Here is a 20239-nt window from a genome sequence, read left to right as displayed (position 1 = left end):
ACAACAGCAGCCCCTGTAAAAGAACCCTAGAACCCCCTCAAGGACCCTTGGGGGTCCCCGGACCCCACTTTGAGAACCACTGTGTTAGCTAAATGTAGGGGTACACAGTAACAACAGCAGACTAATCAATGTATTTATTAAAAATAATAATAAATAATCGATAATAGATTATTAAATAAATATAAATATTAATAATAATTACGTTTAGAGCATGTTGTGGTTTAAAGTCTCAATTTTTTTTTCAAAACTATAAAAAGTTTGAAAATAGCCGATGTACAAGGTCACAACGCGTCACATCATGACACGTTGTGAGCTTGTAGATCTGCTATTTTCACTATATTTGCATGATATTATTGTGTTACGAAGTATAAAATAACCCTTAAATGGTTAATCAATGCGGTGATATATAACCTTTTAAATCTGCATGACTCGATTATTTGATTAATTGAAAAAGTAATTGATAATAAATGCTACAGAAATAACTCGTACTTTTTTGCAGCCCTAGTTAACTGTCTAATTAATAATGCTTAATTTATTCTGTTTACTTCCATACAGTAGCTCTATGCTGGTACTGATTATTAACCTGTGTGGACAAAGTACTCAACCCCAATATTTGAGTCAAAGTATAGATACTCCTGGTCAAATATTTACTCAACTACAAATGAAAGTTGAGTAATTATGTTCTCTGTTTAATAAAGTGCTCTGAACATATTCTGTGGAGAAGATAGAATATCAAATTGACTTGTGCACACAAGCTTTCAAACACAGAGTTTCAACTCTGAGTTTCAACGCTTTTTCAGTTTCAGAATTCAGATTATGGCATGATATTAATCCCATATTACTGTGGCATTGTTGACAAAGTGAAGGAGAATAATACATTCAGTGAGTTAATTTCTGGTAAGCTTGAAGAGGAACTCCAGTGAACACAGAATAGAGTGAATGTTTGGATTATTATGACTAATATACAGTAAACTTCATATTCCAGGAGTTTAAAACCCAGACTAAACTGACAGAATGTGTCAGACACCAGAGTGAAGTTGCTGGAAGAAAAGTGAGTGTGGTGAACTGTCCAGACTGGTCGACTACACCTCCATCACAGAAGATCAAAGACGTCCTTCTACACGGTGTGACTCTGTGTTCTCCTGAACCCCATGCTGTCCTGTTGACTGTTGATGTCAGGTCCAGTTTCTCTGAAGCTGACAGGAGATCAGTGGAGGAACACATGGAGCTGCTGGGGGACAGAGTCTGGAGACACACTCTGGTTCTGTTCACAGAGGGATGGTGGCTGGGAGAGAGACGTGTTGAGGAGTACATAGAGTCTGAAGGAGAACCTCTGAGGTGGATCCTGGAGAAATGTGGATACAGATACCATGTTCTAAACACCAACAAGCAGGACATTTCAGAAGTCACAGAGCTGATGGTGAAAATAGAAGACATGGTGATGAGGGACAGAGGACACGTTGGACCCTCAAGACAGATGACAATGTTTGAAAAACTGAAAGGACAGAAAACCTTAACAGAAGAAGAATGGAAGAAGAGAGAGCAGGAGATGATAGAGAGGATGTTGAAGTCTGTGGTGATGAAGCCAGAAGAACCAACCCTGCCAGCTATCAACAACATGGACCTAGTCCTAGAGGATGCACAAAGCATGGACTTTCCTCCCCACAGTGAGTATCTGTGTGTGTGTGTGTGTGTGTGTGTGTGTGTGTGTGTGTGTGTGTGTGTGTGTGTGTGTGTGTGTGTGTGTGTGTGTGTGTGTGTGTGTGTGTGTGTGTGTGTGTGTGTGTGTGTGTGTGTGTGTGTGTGTGTGTGTGTGTGTGTGTGTGTGTGTGTGTGTGTGTGTGTGTGTGTGTGCGTGCGTGCGTGCGTGCGTGCGTGCGTGCGTGCGTGCGTGCGTGCGCACAATTTGGAGGGAATGATCTGTAGGCTGTCTTGAGGGGATGGTGAACTTTTGTGTGTAAGAGGTCAAGGTCAAAATGACATCATGGGTCATATGTGAGGAACAGAGACATAGAGATGTAGAGATGTTGTGCTGGGCTGCAGGGTTTTCAAATCCAGGTGTGTTTTTATTAGCAGGTTGCCAAACTTGCTCTAAGAAGAGGCAGACCTACTAGTCATCATTCGACAGATTACAGATTTGCATTCGACAGATTCGCGTGATTGGCTGTCCTTTTCGACAGATTTGCGTGATTGGCTGTCGTTTAAGCCAATGGGGATACTTTTCCCATACTCTGAACGGGCGGCCTCGTCCTCCCAAACTATGGGAGACCATAACAAAGACCACTTTTACATTTTGTGCTGCAGATTGGGGCACAAAAAGCCTGCCGCAACCTGCTATATTATGACTTTGTCATTTCTTGTTATTATTGTAAATGTCTTGCTGTCTGTTGTCTTCTGTTCCAGTGAGTGGTGGAACACGCTCTTCAGGATATGACACCATGAGTGACGCTCCTACCCAGACTGATGCTGATGTAAGAGTGAGAGATGAAGATGATTCATAGATGAAACTTTAGTCTGACATTAATCACACATTTTAATTCTTATTTCTGTACTTTATATTGTATTTTGTTTCAAGTCTGTGGTGACATCCCTACCAGCTGTCAGGAGAAGGAACAGCATGCAGCGGAATCCTCCAAGCAGTGAGTATCAATATCAAGTACAGCATATCATCATGTCAGGTGGAAACCTTGTATGTTTAATACCGCTACTTTTTAGGAAATGGGAAAAATAACCTGTATTTCAATGGATCCAATAGAGCTCCAAAGTGTGACATTACTGCCGCTAGAGGCCGCTATCGTCCTGGGTCACAGGGTCACAATAGAATCAACCCTACCAGCTGTCAGGAGAAGGAACAGCTATCCATTGCGTCCTCCAAGCTTCTCCAAGTCTCTTCCTCCAAGCAGTGAGTATCAATATCCTGTTTACAGCATATCATCATGTCAGGTGGAAACCTTGTATGTTCAATACTGTTACTTTTTAGGAAATGGAAAAAAAGAACCTGTTTAAATGTGTAGTTATTATTTAGTCACAAGCTTTTTAATACTTTCTATTGGTTCAATATTTATAAAACCACACTATTTTCACTACTTAGGGCATTACTTTAGGAAAAAGTTGAAATCTGGAGATACGGCTTCTGCCCGACAGCGATGATTCTGTGTGTGTGTGTGTGTGTGTGTGTGTGTGTGTGTGTGTGTGTGTGTGTGTGTGTGTGTGTGTGTGTGTGTGTGTGTGTGTGTGTGTGTGTGTGTCTGTCACAAAAAGCTCTTGTAAATACTTTTTAGTAATTGGATCAATATATATATAACCCACAGACAGACTGTTTTCACTAATAACATAAAAAGTCGAAATACAGAGATACGACTTCTGGTCGACAGCGATGATTTTTCAAAATTGTGTGTGTGTGTGTGTGTGTGTGTGTGTGTGTGTGTGTGTGTGTGTGTGTGTGTGTGTGTGTGTGTGTGTGTGTGTGTGTGTGTGTGTGTGTGTGTGTGTGTGTGTCAGGGTTTCCGCTAGACATTTTTTGGGCCGGCCACCTTGACCGACAGGACTATATTTTACCGGCCAAAGAATAAATGTATCGGTCATAGTATAATTAACATCACATGCATGTTTGCAGATGCATGCACCCAACTGATCATTACACCTCGTTACGTTAGCGCTGCGCTTCTTTCCACTTTGTCACAGATGCGATCTGTTCCTGTTTTCATAGTTAACTGCATAATATCTATCTACTCCATAATGCAGAGATGACGCTTTTCCAAAAAATAACTGAACAAAGTGGCCGTGAGTGAACTGCTGAACTGCTGCGCGACACCGTACTTCGCACAGTATAAACAAATGAATATGTGTTTTGGGCTTTACATCTCATTAAACCTTAATATGCAAAACCTATAGCTTTTGTTTTGTTTTGTTAATGTTATACATGAATGATGGCGCAAGGGAGGTTGATTACTTGCCTTAGTTGCCTGCAATGTGTGTCACCAACTTTATCCACTTGATCCATTGCAGACAGACAGTCACTGTGCTTGCTTGTATAATATCCACGACCCATACGAGTTTGGGTTTTGACGGGTTTTATTATCGTCAACTGGGTCCGGCTTGGTTCAGATTCTAACACTACGAGACCCTGGTTCTGTTTAGCATAACACCCGAGCGAACCACCCGTACGCAGCGTTGATTAGGAGGAGACGCAGCTGTGTAAAGCTTCATTTGTGCTTCGCCGTATGTCTGTGTTGTTGCGTTGCGGTGCGTTGCGATGTATAGTGAGCTTGTAGGTCTGATATTTTCAACGTGCAACATCAACGTACGAAGAATAGGCTGATCTATCAGATAACTGCAGCGCAGAGCGCACTGTCTGTGAGGCCCAGCAGCAGCAGGCTGTCGGGAACCCACACTGACATTGTCAGATCATGATAATAAACTTTGATAATGATTATGATGGGTTTTAATAATTGTACTACTTTATCCAAATAATAATATTAAATATAGCTGCAAGCAGCGATAATACGGGGCCAGTGAATAGAGAGAGAAAGAGACATGGAAACGGAATAGATTGAAGAGAGAGAGAGTGACATGGAAACAATAGATTGATGAGAGAGAGAGATGGAAACATAATGGTTTGATTGGACATCTCAACCTACTGCCATTAACAGGATTCGAACTCTCAACCTTCAGACTAATAGGCTGCAACACTACCTATAGTGCTATAGCTTTGTCCAGGCTGATATTGTCTGTTGAAGATCATAAACTCTTGCCTTCTTTCATGAACCAAGCCCCTGTTTCACTAACACTAAGATCACTCGTTCACAAACCATTTACCAATGAAGAAATTGTACATCTCCTCAGAACCAAAACTAGTGAAAGTAGCCGATCTACAAGCTCACAAACCATGAAAAGTTGTGAGATTGTAGATCAGCTATTTTCAGAATGAAGTATGTCATACGTTGAAAAAACGTACTCTCAAATAAGCATTTCAGGTTATCTTTACCATTTGCACATGTATTCATTGATACAGTCATGTTGTTTGCAATTCAACTTAAATTAAGTCTGCATCAAGTGAGGCTTGAACTGGCGACTTTGAGATTGTGAGGCATTCATTTAAGGGAGACGCCATAGGCCCAACAGACAAGTAACTGTGAAAAAGGAGATCACACAGATGATACAGTTTCACGCAAATAGCTGAAAAATCCTGGGTTTAAGTGTTTTTCAAACTGCTCAAAATTGCAGACAATCTAAGGGCGGAGCTTACTGGTCAAAGCGATAGATGTGTTCCTCATGAGTCAAGGCACAAGTGTAAGCAAGTTTCACGACTTTCGGCCAAACGAGGCATGACTTTTGCCTGTTTAAAGTTTGCATTTTCAAAAAATTGCTATAGCGCCCCCCTTTGGCCAATTGGAGTGAGATTGGTTTCAGTGATATTTGGAATGACTCTCTACATTACTGCAACGTTTCAAAGAAATGTGAGTCTGCATGTATGTTTTAGGCACAGATGAATAATTTTCATAAAACTGTAATAGTTCAAATCTATCTCCTCCTGGGATTTTTGAGCAATCTGCACGAAACGTTTAACACTTGAACTTTGGACCACTGCCTACAAAAAATTCCAACGGATTTTCCATAAGTGAAAAAATGCAGAAGTTAGGAGCCAATGACTGTTTTTCATATAATTCAAAATGGTGGGCGATCTAAAGGTCAGAGGTCAAAAGTCAGACCACGAAAGTTGTCGGGCATGAAGAGACGCATGTGTGTATCGAAGTTTCATGGTTGTAGGTCAAACAGGGCATGAGTTGTACCTGTTCAAAGTTGGCACTTTCAATTGAGTGCCATAGCGCCACCCTTTGACGAATGAGTGTGAGGATTATTTCTTGGTAGTTTTTCATGAGCATCTACCATATGGCCGAGTTTCGTAAAAAGCGTATGCACGGTTAAGCCAGAACTGGCAAAAACAAGTATTTTTCAAACTGCTCAAAATTGCGGAAAATCTAAGGGCGGAGCTTAATGGTCAAATCGATACGTGTGTTCCTCATGAGTCAAGGCACATGTGTAAGCAAGTTTCACGACTTTCGGCCAAACGAGGCATGACTTATGCCTGTTTAAAGTCTGCCTTTTCAAAAAATTGCTATAGCGCCCCCTTTTGGCCAATTGGAGTAAGATTGGTTTCAGTGATATTTGGAATGACCCTGTACATTTCTGCAAAGTTTCAAAGAAATGTGAGTCTGCATGTATGTTTTAGGCACAGATGAATAATTTTCATAAAACTGTAATAGTTAAAATCTATCTCCTCCTGGGATTTTTGAGCAATCTGCACGAAACGTTTCACACTTGAACTTTGGACCACTGCCTACAAAAATTTCCAACGGATTTTCCATAAGTGAAAACATGCAGAAGTTAGGAGCCAATGACTGTTTTTCATATAATTCAAAATGGTGGGAGATCTAAAGGTCAGAGGTCAAAAGTCAGAGGGTGAAAGTTGTTCAGCATGAGGAGACGCATATGTGTATCCAAGTTTCATGGCTGTAGGTCAAACAGGGCATGAGTTGTACCTGTTCAAAGTTGGCATTTTCAATTGAGTGCTATAGCGCCACCTTTGGACGAAAGATTGTGAGAATGATTTCTTGATCGTTTTTCATGACCATCTACCATATGGCCGAGTTTCGTAAAAAGCGACAGCACGGTTCAGCCAGAACTGCGAAAAGTGGCAGAAGAAAAAGAAGTGACAGAATACTGCCAATAACAAAACAGGTCCAGAGCTGAGCTCTGGCCCCGTAATGATAGGCTTAAATGATAAAATAGCCTATTAACGGCATTTTCCCAGCCGGCCATGGTGGCCTGTGATGTTTTTAATTAACGGCCAATTAAACATTTTATCGGTCAACGGCCAATTAAACATTTTATCGGTCAACGGCCGATAAATACCGGCTAACGGAAACACTGGTGTGTGTGTGTGTGTGTGTGTGTGTGTGTGTGTGTGTGTGTGTGTGTGTGTGTGTGTGTGTGTGTGTGTGTGTGTGTGTGTGTGTGTGTGTGTGTGTGTGTGTGTGTGTGTGTGTGTGTGTGTGTGTGTGTGTGAGAAGAATGGGTGGGTGAACTTTCATGAAACTGGGAGGGAATGATCAGTAATCTGCTCTTAAAAGATGATAGACTTTTGTGTATCAAAGGTCAAAATGACATCATGGTTCATATGTGAGGAACAGAGACATGTAGAGATGCTGGGCTGCAGGGTTTTCACATCCAGGTGTGTTTTTATTATCATTGTAAATGTCTTGCTGTCTGTTGTCTTCTGTTCCAGTGAGTGGTGGAACACGCTCTTCAGGATATGACACCATGAGTGAAGCTCCTACCCAGATTGATGCTGATGTAAGAGTGAGAGATGAAGATAGCATCTTCATAGATAAACAATAATAAAACACAATTTGTATTATTTATATTATATGTTTTTTTTTGTTTTTAAGTCAGTGGTGAAGGAGCCAATAGAATCAACCCTGCCAGGTGTCAGGAGAAGGAACAGCTATCCATTGCGTCCTCCAAGCAGTGAGTATCAATATCCTGTTTACAGCATATCATCATGTCAGGTGGAAACCTTGTATGTTCAATACTGATACTTTTTAGAAAATGGAAAAAATAACCTGTTTCAATGGGTAGTTATTATTTAGTCACAAGCTTGTTAATACTTTTTATTGGTTCAATATTTATAAAACCAAAGGATACACTATTTTCACTAATTAGGACACTACTTTACGAAAAAGTTGAAATATGGAGATACGGCTTCTGCCCGACAGCGATGATTCTGTGTGTGTGTGTGTGTGTGTGTGTGTGTGTGTGTGTGTGTGTGTGTGTGTGTGTGTGTGTGTGTGTGTGTGTGTGTGTGTGTGTGTGTGTGTGTGTGTGTGTGTATCAACATTGTATGGAATGATCAGTAGGTTGCCATGAAAAGATAAACTTTTGTGTGGAAGAGGTCAAGGTCAAAATGACATCATGGTTCATATTATCATTGTAAATGTCTTGCTGTCTGTTGTCTTCTGTTCCAGTGAGTGGTGGAAGACGCTCTTCAGGATTTGACACCATGAGTGAAGTTTCCAGCCTGGCAGACACTGATGTAAGTGAGAGAGAGGAAGATGTTTCATAGATTAAACTGAATTTGATCAATCACACACATTTTAATTCTTATTTCTTTACCTTGTATTTTTTTCATACAGCACATTATCATTGTAACAGATTGATTTTGTATCATTATTGATGTTATTTCTCCATCACACATGATCATTATAAGAACACAGTAATATTTGTTCCCTTTTTCTCCCCAGCTCCTATGTTTTTATTAATATTACATTACATTTAGTTAAACACGTGTGTGATGTTTCTTTTTATGTAAGTTTATATATTTTTTGGGTGATTGAATACTTTATTAGTCAGAAATGTAAACACAAACAGCACAGAGGTACAATAAGACATTTAGGCTAAAAGGATAACACAAAAAGGTCCTTTGAATTGTTTCCATTGTGGGCCTATGTATTCAATTCATCAACATAGCATAACAAATTCACACACAAATGCATGTAGTAATTAACATGTACAAACTCTATTATGTACAAAGATGTTGTCAGTGAATTTTCCCTCTCTTACCTGTCGATATTGTGACAAGGAGACACGACCGATGACCCTGTTTGAAAGACTGACAGGATGGAGAACTTTAACACCAGAAGAATGGAAGAGGAGAGAGGAGGAGGTGATAGAGAGGATGTTGAAGTTTGTGATGATGGAGCCACAAGAACCAAGTAGTGAGTCTTACTTTTATCCTCTTATGTGGACTTAAATCATTTACTACAATGTGCGTGTGTGCATAACATAACAAGAATAGATGATGCATTTTCATGAAACTGAGAGAGAATGATCAGTAGTGTGCTCTGAAGAGATGATGAACTTTTGGGTGGAAGAGGTCAAAGGTCAAAATTACATCATGGTTAATATGTGAGGAACAGAGACATGTAGAGATGTTGTGCTGGGCTGCAGGGTTTTCACATCCAGGTGTGTTTTTATTATCATTGTAAATGTCTTGCTGTCTGTTGTCTTCTGTTCCAGTGAGTGAAACATACTGCTGGTCACCTGCCAAGGTCTCTGATTGGCTGACTACACATTTTGGACCCATAGCGCCCTCTTCAGGATATGACACCATGACTCTAGCTCCCAGCCAGGCAGACTCTGATGTGATGAGTGTGAGAGATGAAGATGTTTCATAGATGAAACTTTAGTTTTGATTTATACTTTGATGCATGCATTGATGCGATCCATGGCCAAATATATACAGTATAATGTTGGGGGTTCCTTGACATGACATTTTTTGTCAGAAAACTGTCAGGATTTAGAAGACATTTGTAGAATCGGCCTCAGGTCTTAATGGGTTAATAAGAACATATTTCTATATTGGTTGGTGTATATAATAATAATACATTAGATGTAAGCACAAGTGGGACCACTTGCTGGGCATTGCTGCCTGACACACCTCCTCCAGTGCCATGGTGCTGCAGGGTCATCAGCCTTCACTGATGTTTCACTCCTTTCATCCTGGAACATCTCTGGGTGGTGGAGCAGAGACAGGGACGTCTGTCTGGTTCATGTTGATTTGGGCCATTCTGATATCTTGATGTATCTGCTGATGACTAACACCTTTGTTTTTTCTTTTGTTTTTCTATTTGTTTCTTTAAAAAAGAAATGTATACATTTATTTTATCATGTATATATTTCTATATGTTGTATAGTAAATGAATCAGCTCTAAGTATGGAAGAAAATGTATCTAAACTAGAGCCCGACCGATACAGTATATCATCAGGCTGATGTTTGCTATTTCAGTGAAGGATGACATGTTGCTGGTGAATTTTCCCTTTCTTATATCTCTATTGGTCTAAAAAATCCCACATGGGTCACTGGGTCAGGCTCTGATCTAAACATGTTATAATTTATACATTTACAATTAGCTTTCATTGAAGAGATAAATGTATTTCAACATTATTACATTTGTACAAGCTCAAGTTTATCGTTTAATGTTCCTTGTTGTTTGTAGCATCCTGTATGTACAGTGTTCTGTTTCATCTATCAGGAAATAAATCATGCTTCATGTAAAAGTACAATACTGGAAATTATTTGTGTTCTAATCTGTTTCCTATCTATACCAATGATTAATAGACACACAGATTTGGTCAATTAACAGACATAAAGGTGTATGTTTTCATCAGGGTAATGTACATTACCCCTTCTGGTATAAAGGAGTTGTAGTTTGTAATAGCTGACATTTGCTTCAACCCAAAACATCTTTAAAAGTGCTTTACTGCTACATTAACACTATAGTATTATTAACTATTACTGTATATGAGTTTATGGGGCTGCTGCTATGTTTGTGGTTGTGTTTACACTTGTGAATAGTGTATTTGCTAGATGAGTAGCTTTGATAGCACTGTTTTCAAGCATGGCATGTGTTTGCTAACACTTCAGATACAGATGTGTGCACAGCTGGGAGGGCCAGGAGTCAGGACATCTGTTCCAGCGCTGCCCGTCAAGCCAGCAGGCTCACACCTCACTCTTTTAGCCTGGTGATTAGGTTACATAATACCTGGGATTGGAACCTGGGTCCCCCATGAGAGAGCTGACATTTTGACTGTTGAACTATAATGGAGAGCATGTCTGGGAATGCTAGTTTTCCTTTCAGTTTTATGCAGTACCTCTTGTCAACCAGTAGGTATCCTACCTGACCACAGGATCTAAATGTCAGGGCAGGGAGTTCACCTCCAACCACTGCAGATTTGCTAGTTATATTGTATTATGATACAGATTGGTTAAAATGATGTGTTATTCACACAACAACGTTATGGATTGCAGCTTTACATGCCTAGCCCATTACTTGAGACCACTTTCAACCTGGCGTCGATATTTTAAGTTATTATAAGTGAAAATCTTCAAAAAATGTTCAAACATTTTGAAAATAGCTGATCTAAAGAGGCTCAAAACGTGTCACATTGTGACACGTTGTGATCTTGTAGATCGGTTATTTTCCAATGACACCGTCGTACGACGAATTATAAAACAGGCCTTAAGTGTTTTTAAACATTGTGGGCTGATATTGTATCTGTGGTGGTTGTAGAATGTGATTTAGAGCAGTGCTGCCTTTAGTTTTACAGCAGAGTGGGAGCAGACAGACGACAGAGACATGTCATGTACCAGGAGAACACTGGACTCACCATACAATAGATGTATGAGGACATGAAGGTCTAGCAGAACACTGGACTCACCATACAATAGATGTATGAGGACATGAAGGTCTAGCAGAACACTGGACTCACCATACGATACATGTAGGAGAAGATAGAGGTCCAGGAGAACACTGGTCTCACCATAGGGTTCCTGTAGGAGGAGATGAAGGTGTTGGAGTGTGTTTACAGGTAGTGAGGGGGGATGAGTGGTGTTTGTGGGGTTCAGTGGTGATCAGAGGTGTGGAACAGAACTGAAACCTTAAGAGTCTTATGTCAAAGTGTGTTATTTATCAAATGCACAATACACTGTTAAATCCTCAGTGTTCACTTAACTCCAAGAATGTACAAATGTAACCAAATGGACCCGTACGGGTCCATTTGGTTACATTTGTACACTCTTGGAGTCACAAATGGATACATTAACTTTTTACTGTGTACAGAAGATCAAATTATTAGAAAGAGTCACAAATAAGGGCAAACATAGTACAAATATGTGAATAGAACAAAAATATATATATTAAGATTAAAACACTAGCAGCAGTTCAAAAAATGTAAACATTTGGAAAATAACATATGTATCAGACAATGGAGAGTATGAACGATGATAAATAAGTAATATCAAATGGCTATAGCCACCAATGTTTTATCCAAAGCCACCAATAAAAATAAAAAAAATGCACATGCACGCGCGCGTGCATGTGCATTTTATACAATTGTGTTTCATATATATGTATTTCATATATATTTTATACAACTGTGTTTCATAAACATACATGTTATTGTGCATCAATACTATTATAAATAATAGACAGATTAATATATTCATTTTTTTACATGTGCAACGGCCCCCCATTTTTTCCCCCAGGCAACGGCCCCCCAGACCGTTGCCTGGGGGGCTAAGCCCCCAACCTAGTAGAGACCTACTGTAGCAACGCGTCTGGTTGATGTGATCAATATGATCAATAAGATTTGTTGTTGCTTATGATATTCACTTGTTTATTACATACTGGGAGACCATTAAAGGTGACATTTGTACCAATGAATTGTTCCTACTCTGGACATTTAGCATGAAGTTAAATGAATACCATGAGAATTCACTTCAAGCTACAATCCGGGACTTTTTCGAATGAATACAATGATATTTTAACCAACATGTAGAGAGTATGTTAATCTACAGTATAACTTTTACAGTGGTTGGAGTTGGTCTCTCTATTCTTCTATTGAGACATTTAGACCCTGGTGTCTGGTAGGACACCTACTGGTTGACAATGTCAATAAAGTTATTTGAAGAAGACGGCACACCGATTAGGACACTAGATGTCACTGTATTGTATTTTAATTATTGAACTGTTCTCATAATTGTGTTTGATCTGATCCGAGTGATATGATAAAACACGGATCCGACCCGCACAGGTCTCAGGTCCTAGGGTATTTTTGGATTTTTTTCCAACCTGTGAAGAGCTCTAACCTGTACGTCAACAGGATCAACAGAGCACGTACTGTACACACAATTAACTGCAAAAGCATATTAACTAATGCATCATGTATGCTCCGTTGTATGATGGTGTTGCATGGCGAAAATGTGTCATAATTAAGTGCCAGCTATTTTTGATACGTGACACCATATGTCAAAGTATGAATCAGTCTTACACTAAACACTCGATTAAATGGTGTCATGATGGTTTGTTTCTTGTGACATCTTCAAAGTGAATGTTTAGGCTGTTCCTTCAGTTTTCAGTAGGACTTTTGGGGCTCTGTTATCAAAATGAATGACTGAGCCCTTTGACAAGAAAGGTCACTCAAAGGCTCTGGCTCAGGGGCCCAGTGAGATTCTGGGCCCATGGGCCAAGGCCCAGTAGGCCATCCCTGGTGACACGAGGATAGAACAACAAGTCATGCTGAGGCCGACAGTGAGTCTTTGAGGATGATAATGCTCACCTGAGTGAGAGTCAGAGTGGCATAAGTTATTACATCATTTTGTAGCTACTGTGTCAAACTGGTTTCAGTGTGATCTGTGTACAGTCAGTGATTACATTCCAGCTGGTTCATGTTTGTATGTGGAGTAAAAGACAGACAGGGAGGAGTGCTCTGACTATCACTGTAACAGTTTTGTTATTAGTTATGTTTATGGTTTATGTACTTATTTGTATTAATGAATGTTGGTTGGTGCAATCTGCAGGACAGTGAAATTAACATGTTGATGAAGTTGTAAATCTGATCTTGAAGTGTAGGCCCTACTGTATGTTTCAAGAAAATGTGTTGATTATAAAAAAAATATATGATTTATGAAAATAAACATGAATTATTTGCATTATCATGAAATCAATCAGAAGTCACTTGCTTCTAAATATTGACCCAAAGGGTTCATACTGCATTGTTATACCACAATAGACATAGTACAATCACATATTAAACACTACACCAGGAGCTTTAAACACTAAGGGAGCAACACAAATACTGTAAGTGAAACACACTACAGCAGTGGTTCCCAAACTTTTTCGTGCCAAGGACCCCCAAGTTGATATTTGGCTGCGGACCCCCATCTGAAAATGTTTCGTGTCAGGGACCCCCCGAAGAGAAGATTTGTGTTAAAAAATTCAATTTTTTCCAAAAATGTCCAAATATTTTCAATATTTTTCAAAAATAGCAGATGTACAAGCTCGCAGTGTGGCAAGAAGTGACGCACTGTGAGCTTGCAGATCTGCTATTTTTGGATAGCCAACAAATGATGGATGAAGTGGTTAAGATGATTGTGATGCTATTAACTACTTTTGCTGGGGACCCCCTCGTACCCCTCCAAGGACCCCTGGAATCTGACTGCATAGGCCCAGATTTGTAACTAATACAAAATTACGACTTTTTTGGCATAACCCCAAGCTTTGTTTTATAGTAAAATACTCATTTATGTTTATGTTCTAATACTTCATTTACCTGAACTACTTGTGCATCTGAAGAAAGAAACATTATCTGACCATCTAAAACGTATGTTTACGTATGTAAACACGGTTTTATGAATGAAAAGTGAACCTGTAACCATGTGACAACTACCCTCGGATCAGGAGCATTATACCAAATTAATCACACCTGTGGGTGCGACGACACCCTATAAGTGCGTCACGCACCCAAACACTCTCCCTCTTTCTACCGACTGGGAAGGCATGACAGGGCCAGCCTTCACCGCCGAGTGACAATGAAGGGTTACAGGTTCACTTTTCATTCACCTTCAGGAGGCTGCATTTCATAAATGGCCCCTGTCCAAGTCCTAACCTACCCCATGTCCTAACCTAACCTACCCCCCCCCCTCTCTTTCTTTTTTGTACATATTTTTCACCCTTCATACTTCATACCAGTAACCTGTAAACTGATTGTATGACATTCTGTATAGTAGTGTGTATATCTGTCTGTCTCTTATATGTCAACATGATTTGTGTGCATGGGGATCTCATCTTAAACAAGCTACGTGCTTAACTGAGCTATCCAGTTTAGTAGACCTTGTATTGCGAATTTGTACTTCCATGTACTGTTATGTACTGCCATGTACTGTTCTCATGTCTTACTAAATAAAGTACATCAATCAATCAATTCATAAAACCGTGTTTACATACGTAAACATACGTTTTATTTCATTTCAAGTGAACCTGTAACCATGTGACAACATGGGTACATAGTACAGTATACCAAATTAGTCATGAGGAGAGTGAAGTGGCCAAACCTACAGGTCAAAAGCCATACAGGAGGAGTAAACCTCATCACAGTAATACAGCAGAACACAACCAATTGAGTTCAGGCATTTTATTTTAACTGAAACACAGGTGAACACATAACTCTTCAGGTTAGTAACAATAAACTTAAATGTTCCAATCAAGGTAACAATATTCTGGGGCACAAGCCAAGGTGGCCCAAGTGTGACTATATTTGTAAAAAATAAATTTAAGCATCTGCTGCGACCCCCAGTACAGATGAGGCAAGAGCAGATGAGGCCAGATTCAGACGATAAAATCTGGCAAAAGTAGAGGCGGATGCCCAGCCCGCCGCATTACACACATCCTCCAAGGATGCACCTCGAAACAGCGCCCATGAAGTGGCCATGCCCCTCACAGAGTGCGCCACCACCCCAGCAGGGGGGTCTGCCCCAGCATGCACATAAGCCAGGGAGATCAGATCAACGATCCAATGGGCCAAACGTTGCTTTGAAATAGGTCTGCCCAATGTGGTTCCACCATGGGAAACAAAAAGCCCGTCTGAAGAACGTAAGGACTTAGTGCGGTCTACATAGGACTTGAGAGCCCTCACAGGACACAAATTATGGAGCTTTTCAGTCTCTGCAGAGAGGTGTGGAGGAGGACAGAACGCCTCTAGCACCAAAGGTCTGGAAACATAATTTCTAGGCAAAGCTTTAGGCTGGAATGCTGGGTTTGGCATGAGGTGGACCACTCTGCCCTCTTCCCCAAACCTGAGACATGCTGGATCCACAGAGAGAGCACTCAACTCGCTCACTCGTTTGGCAGAGGCAAGGGCCAAAAGGAAGACTGTCTTCAAACTGAGAAGCTGAAGGCTAAGACTGGTTAACGGCTCAAAGGGGTGCGCACAAAGAGCCCTGAGTACCACCTGGAGGTCCCAGGAGGGCAGTAGAGGCTTCTGGGATGGACGACTCCGTCTCACGCCCCTCAGAAATTGTGTCGCTAGGGGATGTGCTCCTGGGGACACACCATCACATTTCTCATGAACAGTAGAGATTGCAGCAAGATAGCCCCTCATCGTAGACTCCGCCCGGCCCAGGGCAAAGAGATGTTGGAGGAAGGACAGAATGACAGACATGTGACAGGCCAAGGGGTCCTCCCCTTTAGCACGACACCAGTCTCTAAACACCCTCCACTTGCAATTGTATTGCAGTCGAGTGGAGGGTGCCCGTGAGGCTTGCAAGGTCTCTACCACCTCCCTTTCTAGGCCAAGTGAATGCAAACGCTGCCGCTCAAGGGCCACACATGAAGTGTCAGTATCTGGGGCTCCAGGTGACACATCCTGATTGTAAGATGCCATAGGCGGCCCTTCATTATTATTATTGTCCATGGTCCCCGTGGCCAGTTCACCTGGGTGCACAGCAACTTCACGCTCCTGACAGGAGCCAGTAGTAGAGGAAGTGCGGGAAACGCATACAGTCTCAGCTGAGGTCATGAAAGGCCCAGGGCATCCGCCCTCAGCAGCCCTGGTGGGCTGCGTATTGACAGCCACAGAGGCAAGCACATTAGGGGTCCAAATCAAAATTGGAGCGGTACTGTGTGCAACTGATTCAATGTCACAGCTGGGGCAGCAGCCCCTAAGTCTAGCAAGGCAGAAACCTTTTTGGCCAGAATGGCAGAACGAGATACTCTCTCTTCCAAAAGCCCTCGAAAGTGAGGGGGGCGGTCCCTGAATAGCAGATGGCGCCCAAAATCCAGAGCACCGATCATCCACGGAGAAGTGGTGCACTGATGCCAAGCACTGAGGTAGGTGAAAGCCGGTGCCAGTTGACTCGCACCGTCAGGTGCGCTGGCGGGGCTTGGCAGATCCACCCTTGGTGCGCTCCCGAGGACGAGGTGGGGAACGCTGAGGGGCCCGCCCCTGCTGTGGGGGATACCCCCGCCTCACAGTTCCAGAACCCCGGGAGGAGCTGTGCTCTGCAAAACGAGGCCGCTGGAAGCTCCCACGCCTCTCCAGAGGCTCTCGAGCACCTGGCCTGAACTGCCCAGGCTGGCGCATGTCCTGAGTGCGCTGCCTGACCTTCTGGGCCTCATCCAGCGCAGCATCTGCTGCAGGCCCGAACACCTCCCCAGGTGTTATGGAGGCCTCCATGACAGCAGCTTGGTCTGCATCTGCCAGTCCAGCCTGGCTGAGCCAAATCTGACGTCGGGCCATGGTCAGTTGTGCCAAGGAATTTCCAAGAACCGTGGCTTGAGTGCTCGCACCCTGGATCACGGTGTCAATAACCCTTTCCATTTCTGGTAGGAGGTCAGCTGGGTCCTTGGACCCCAGGTCCCGTATCAGAGCCTCCAAATATACAAGCAGGAGTGTATTTGTGTTTGCCAGTCTAGAGGCCAAGGCTGTAGACTGATAAGCCTTCACCACCAACCCATCAGTGGACCGGCATTTTTCATTTGGGTGACGGGTAGCCCTATTGCCTGTGGCTGGAGCCCCAGCCAACAGAGCAAAAGTTGGGCCCACTCTGGCTATGCCATCTAGCCCATGCTCTGCCGCACCATACAGGGTGCTGAGCATAGAACGGGGTGCAGCAGCCTCCCTGGGTCGTGCCCACGACCTTTGCAGGTGCTTGACAAAGTCAGGATACACTGGGAGAGGGGCCTGTCCCCGGCTCCTAGGGTCCCGGTCCAGAGCAGAGGCCCTTGGTGGAGAAGGCGGGGGAGACATGCCAGCAGCCCCTGCTGCCCGTGAGAGCATAGCCTCAAGGGAGAAATCACCCAGCACAGGACCCCGATCCTGCTGGAAGCTGGAACCAGCCTCAACCTCCTCGTCATCCATCTGCCCAGAGGAGCCGCAGCTAAAGCTGTCGGTCCTATCCAGGTTACCTGAGGCAGTAATAGAAACAGCATCAGGATCTGGAAGCCTATATGGAGGAGCCTGGCGTGGCGGATCCAAAGGGCGGTTCTGTTGTGCAGCCATACATTCAATGGTCTTACGCATATCCTCCAAGTGCCTCTGCATGAGGTCTACTCTTGGGTCACAGATGCGGCCTTGTTCGGTCCGCTTCCGCTTCTCAGCGGCCTTCCGTCCTACGGCTGGAGCATCCAAAATGGGAGGAACTGGATCCTGGCCAGGTGGCACACCATCCTCTGGGCCATTGTCCCGCTCATCATCTCCCTGACACTCAATGGCAGGGAAAACCCAATATGTCTCTCACCAAAGAGTCTGGAGAAACACACATGCACACATAGCACACACATGCATGCATGTAACATGAAATAATTAAAGCCCAATTTAAGGGCGGACAGAATTGCTGTTTTTACAACAATGAAATCAAAACAACCCTCCAAACAATGCAAAGCCTGATTGCAACAACACTCCGGAGGCATAGGTGGCGACAGCGCACTGTCCAAGATGCGGGTGGCCCAACAATACCACCGGAGAAAAACGGCCGTAGCCGACAGTGTAAACAGCAGCGCTAGGCTAACACAAGCCTGCTCCATTGTTGTGGAGTGCTGCCAGTAGGCTATGCTTGCAGGAGTAAAAATGTAACACACTTACCAAAATAGGAATGTGAGTATCCCTCACGCGCAACGAGCGCACAACTGCTACCAAACTGGAACGTGAGGAACGTGTATTGCACGCAACAAACACAATTGTCACCTGCAACAACAACACAGATGAATAATAGCCCCACGGCACGCCAAGGGGGTACCTCAACGGCAGCCCAGAGTAGGCATCCAGCACCGTGAGAAATCAATTCAAATTACACATGCAGCAATTTAACATGCCAGCCCAATTCAAGGGCGGATTAAAGTGCTGCGTTATGACAGAGGATGAGACAACCTCACGGCACGCCAAGGGGGTGCCACATATAAGGCAGCCCAGAGTAGGCATCCAGCACCGTGAGGAATTAAAGTCAAATCACAAGCTGGTATAAGCTCTTACCGACCAGGAGGAAGAAAGAGGGAGAGTGTGTGGGTGCGTGACGCACTTATAGGGTGTCGTCGCACCCACAGGTGTGATTAATTTGGTATAATGCTCCTGATCCGAGGGTAGTTGTCACATGGTTACAGGTTCACTTGAAATGAAATAAAACTACCTGTCTCACAATCGTTTGCCACCTTGTGGCGAAAAGTGGGATAGGTCTGTTCCTAAAATATAAATTCTCTGTTCATTCCAAGACACAATAAGGCTCTTAAACATACAAGAAACATTCATAATAAACAAAAATGTGACTATACGTTTGTGTATGTCACACACACTTCTGTGCGAAATTTGCAGTGGTGGAAAAAGTACTCAAATTCTCTACTTAAGTAAAAGTACCAATACTGCAATATAAAAATACTCTGTTACAAGTAAAAGTCCAGAATTCAAAATTTACTTGAGTAAAAGTACAAAAGTATTGGCATCAAAATGTACTTAAAGAATCAAAAGTAAAAGTACTAAATATTTGAAAATAGCAGATCTACAAGCTCACAACGCGTCGCGATGCGACGCGCTGTGAGCTTGTAGATCTGCTATTTTCAAATAGCCTAGGTATAAAATAGGGCTAAAGTGGTTAATGTATGTTTTATAATATCATAATTTATATCTGAAAAGTAACTAGTAACTAAAGTTTTCAAATAATTGTAGTGGATTAAAAGTACAATATTTTCCTCTGAGATGTAGTGGAGTAGAAGTTAAAGTATTGGAAATTGGAAATACTCAAGTAAAGTACAAATACTGCAACATTTTACTTAAGTACAGTACTTAAGTAAATGTACTTAGTTACTTTCCACCACTGGAAATTTGGTACAGGCTGTCAAAAAAACAATTTAAACAGTTATTTCACAGTCGACCCCATGTTTTGATGCCAATACTTTTGTACTTTAATCAAGTAACATTTTGACTACCGGCCACTTTTTCTTTCCTTGTTTATAATGACAGTATTTTTATATTGCATTGCTTTTTTGCCTCCCAGTGTGAATGAAGCATTCTTTTACTGTGCCTACTTTTTTGTTTTAGTTTTTTTTTACTCCTCGGATTCTGTAACTGATTCCCAAACCAACTGGTTTGTGTTCTCCGACCAGCTGCTAAATGAATGTTAACGTGTTATTTTAACCTATATGCACCAGTATGAAACTGAAGGCTGTGAAAACCTGTCTCCAGTGTCTGCTGTCATATCGTGACGGCCATCTCCAGTCTCACCATCAGCTGCCTGCCTTCAACTCACACCAGCTGGTCCAAGCCTCCGCGTCTCAGGAGCACATCTGCCCACGTCACCACCACATCAGGAAAGTGTTCTGCCGCACCGACCAGCAGTGTGTCTGCTGTCTGT

General features: G+C 42.4%; 1 protein-coding gene across 1 annotated transcript; it reads left to right on the top strand.

The window, feature by feature from the left end:
• Positions 1-1222: 1222 nt before the first annotated feature.
• Positions 1223-10062, top strand: LOC311060005 (uncharacterized protein; the record flags this gene model as incomplete). The annotated part of the gene is made up of 9 exons (XM_084078130.1): positions 1223-1667; positions 2404-2471; positions 2576-2639; positions 2756-2902; positions 7289-7356; positions 7452-7530; positions 8028-8095; positions 8642-8777; positions 9079-10062. The coding sequence occupies 9 exons, from the start codon at positions 1223-1225 to the stop codon at positions 9234-9236; spliced, it is 1233 nt and encodes a 410-aa protein (XP_083934256.1). The 3' UTR covers positions 9237-10062.
• Between the last annotated feature and the right edge of the window lie 10177 nt (positions 10063-20239).

Source organism: Gymnoscopelus microlampas, assembly GCF_963454915.1.
Source record: "Gymnoscopelus microlampas genome assembly, chromosome: 14".
Classification (NCBI taxonomy): Eukaryota; Metazoa; Chordata; class Actinopteri; order Myctophiformes; family Myctophidae; genus Gymnoscopelus; species Gymnoscopelus microlampas.
This window is presented reverse-complemented; position numbering and strand designations above follow the sequence as displayed.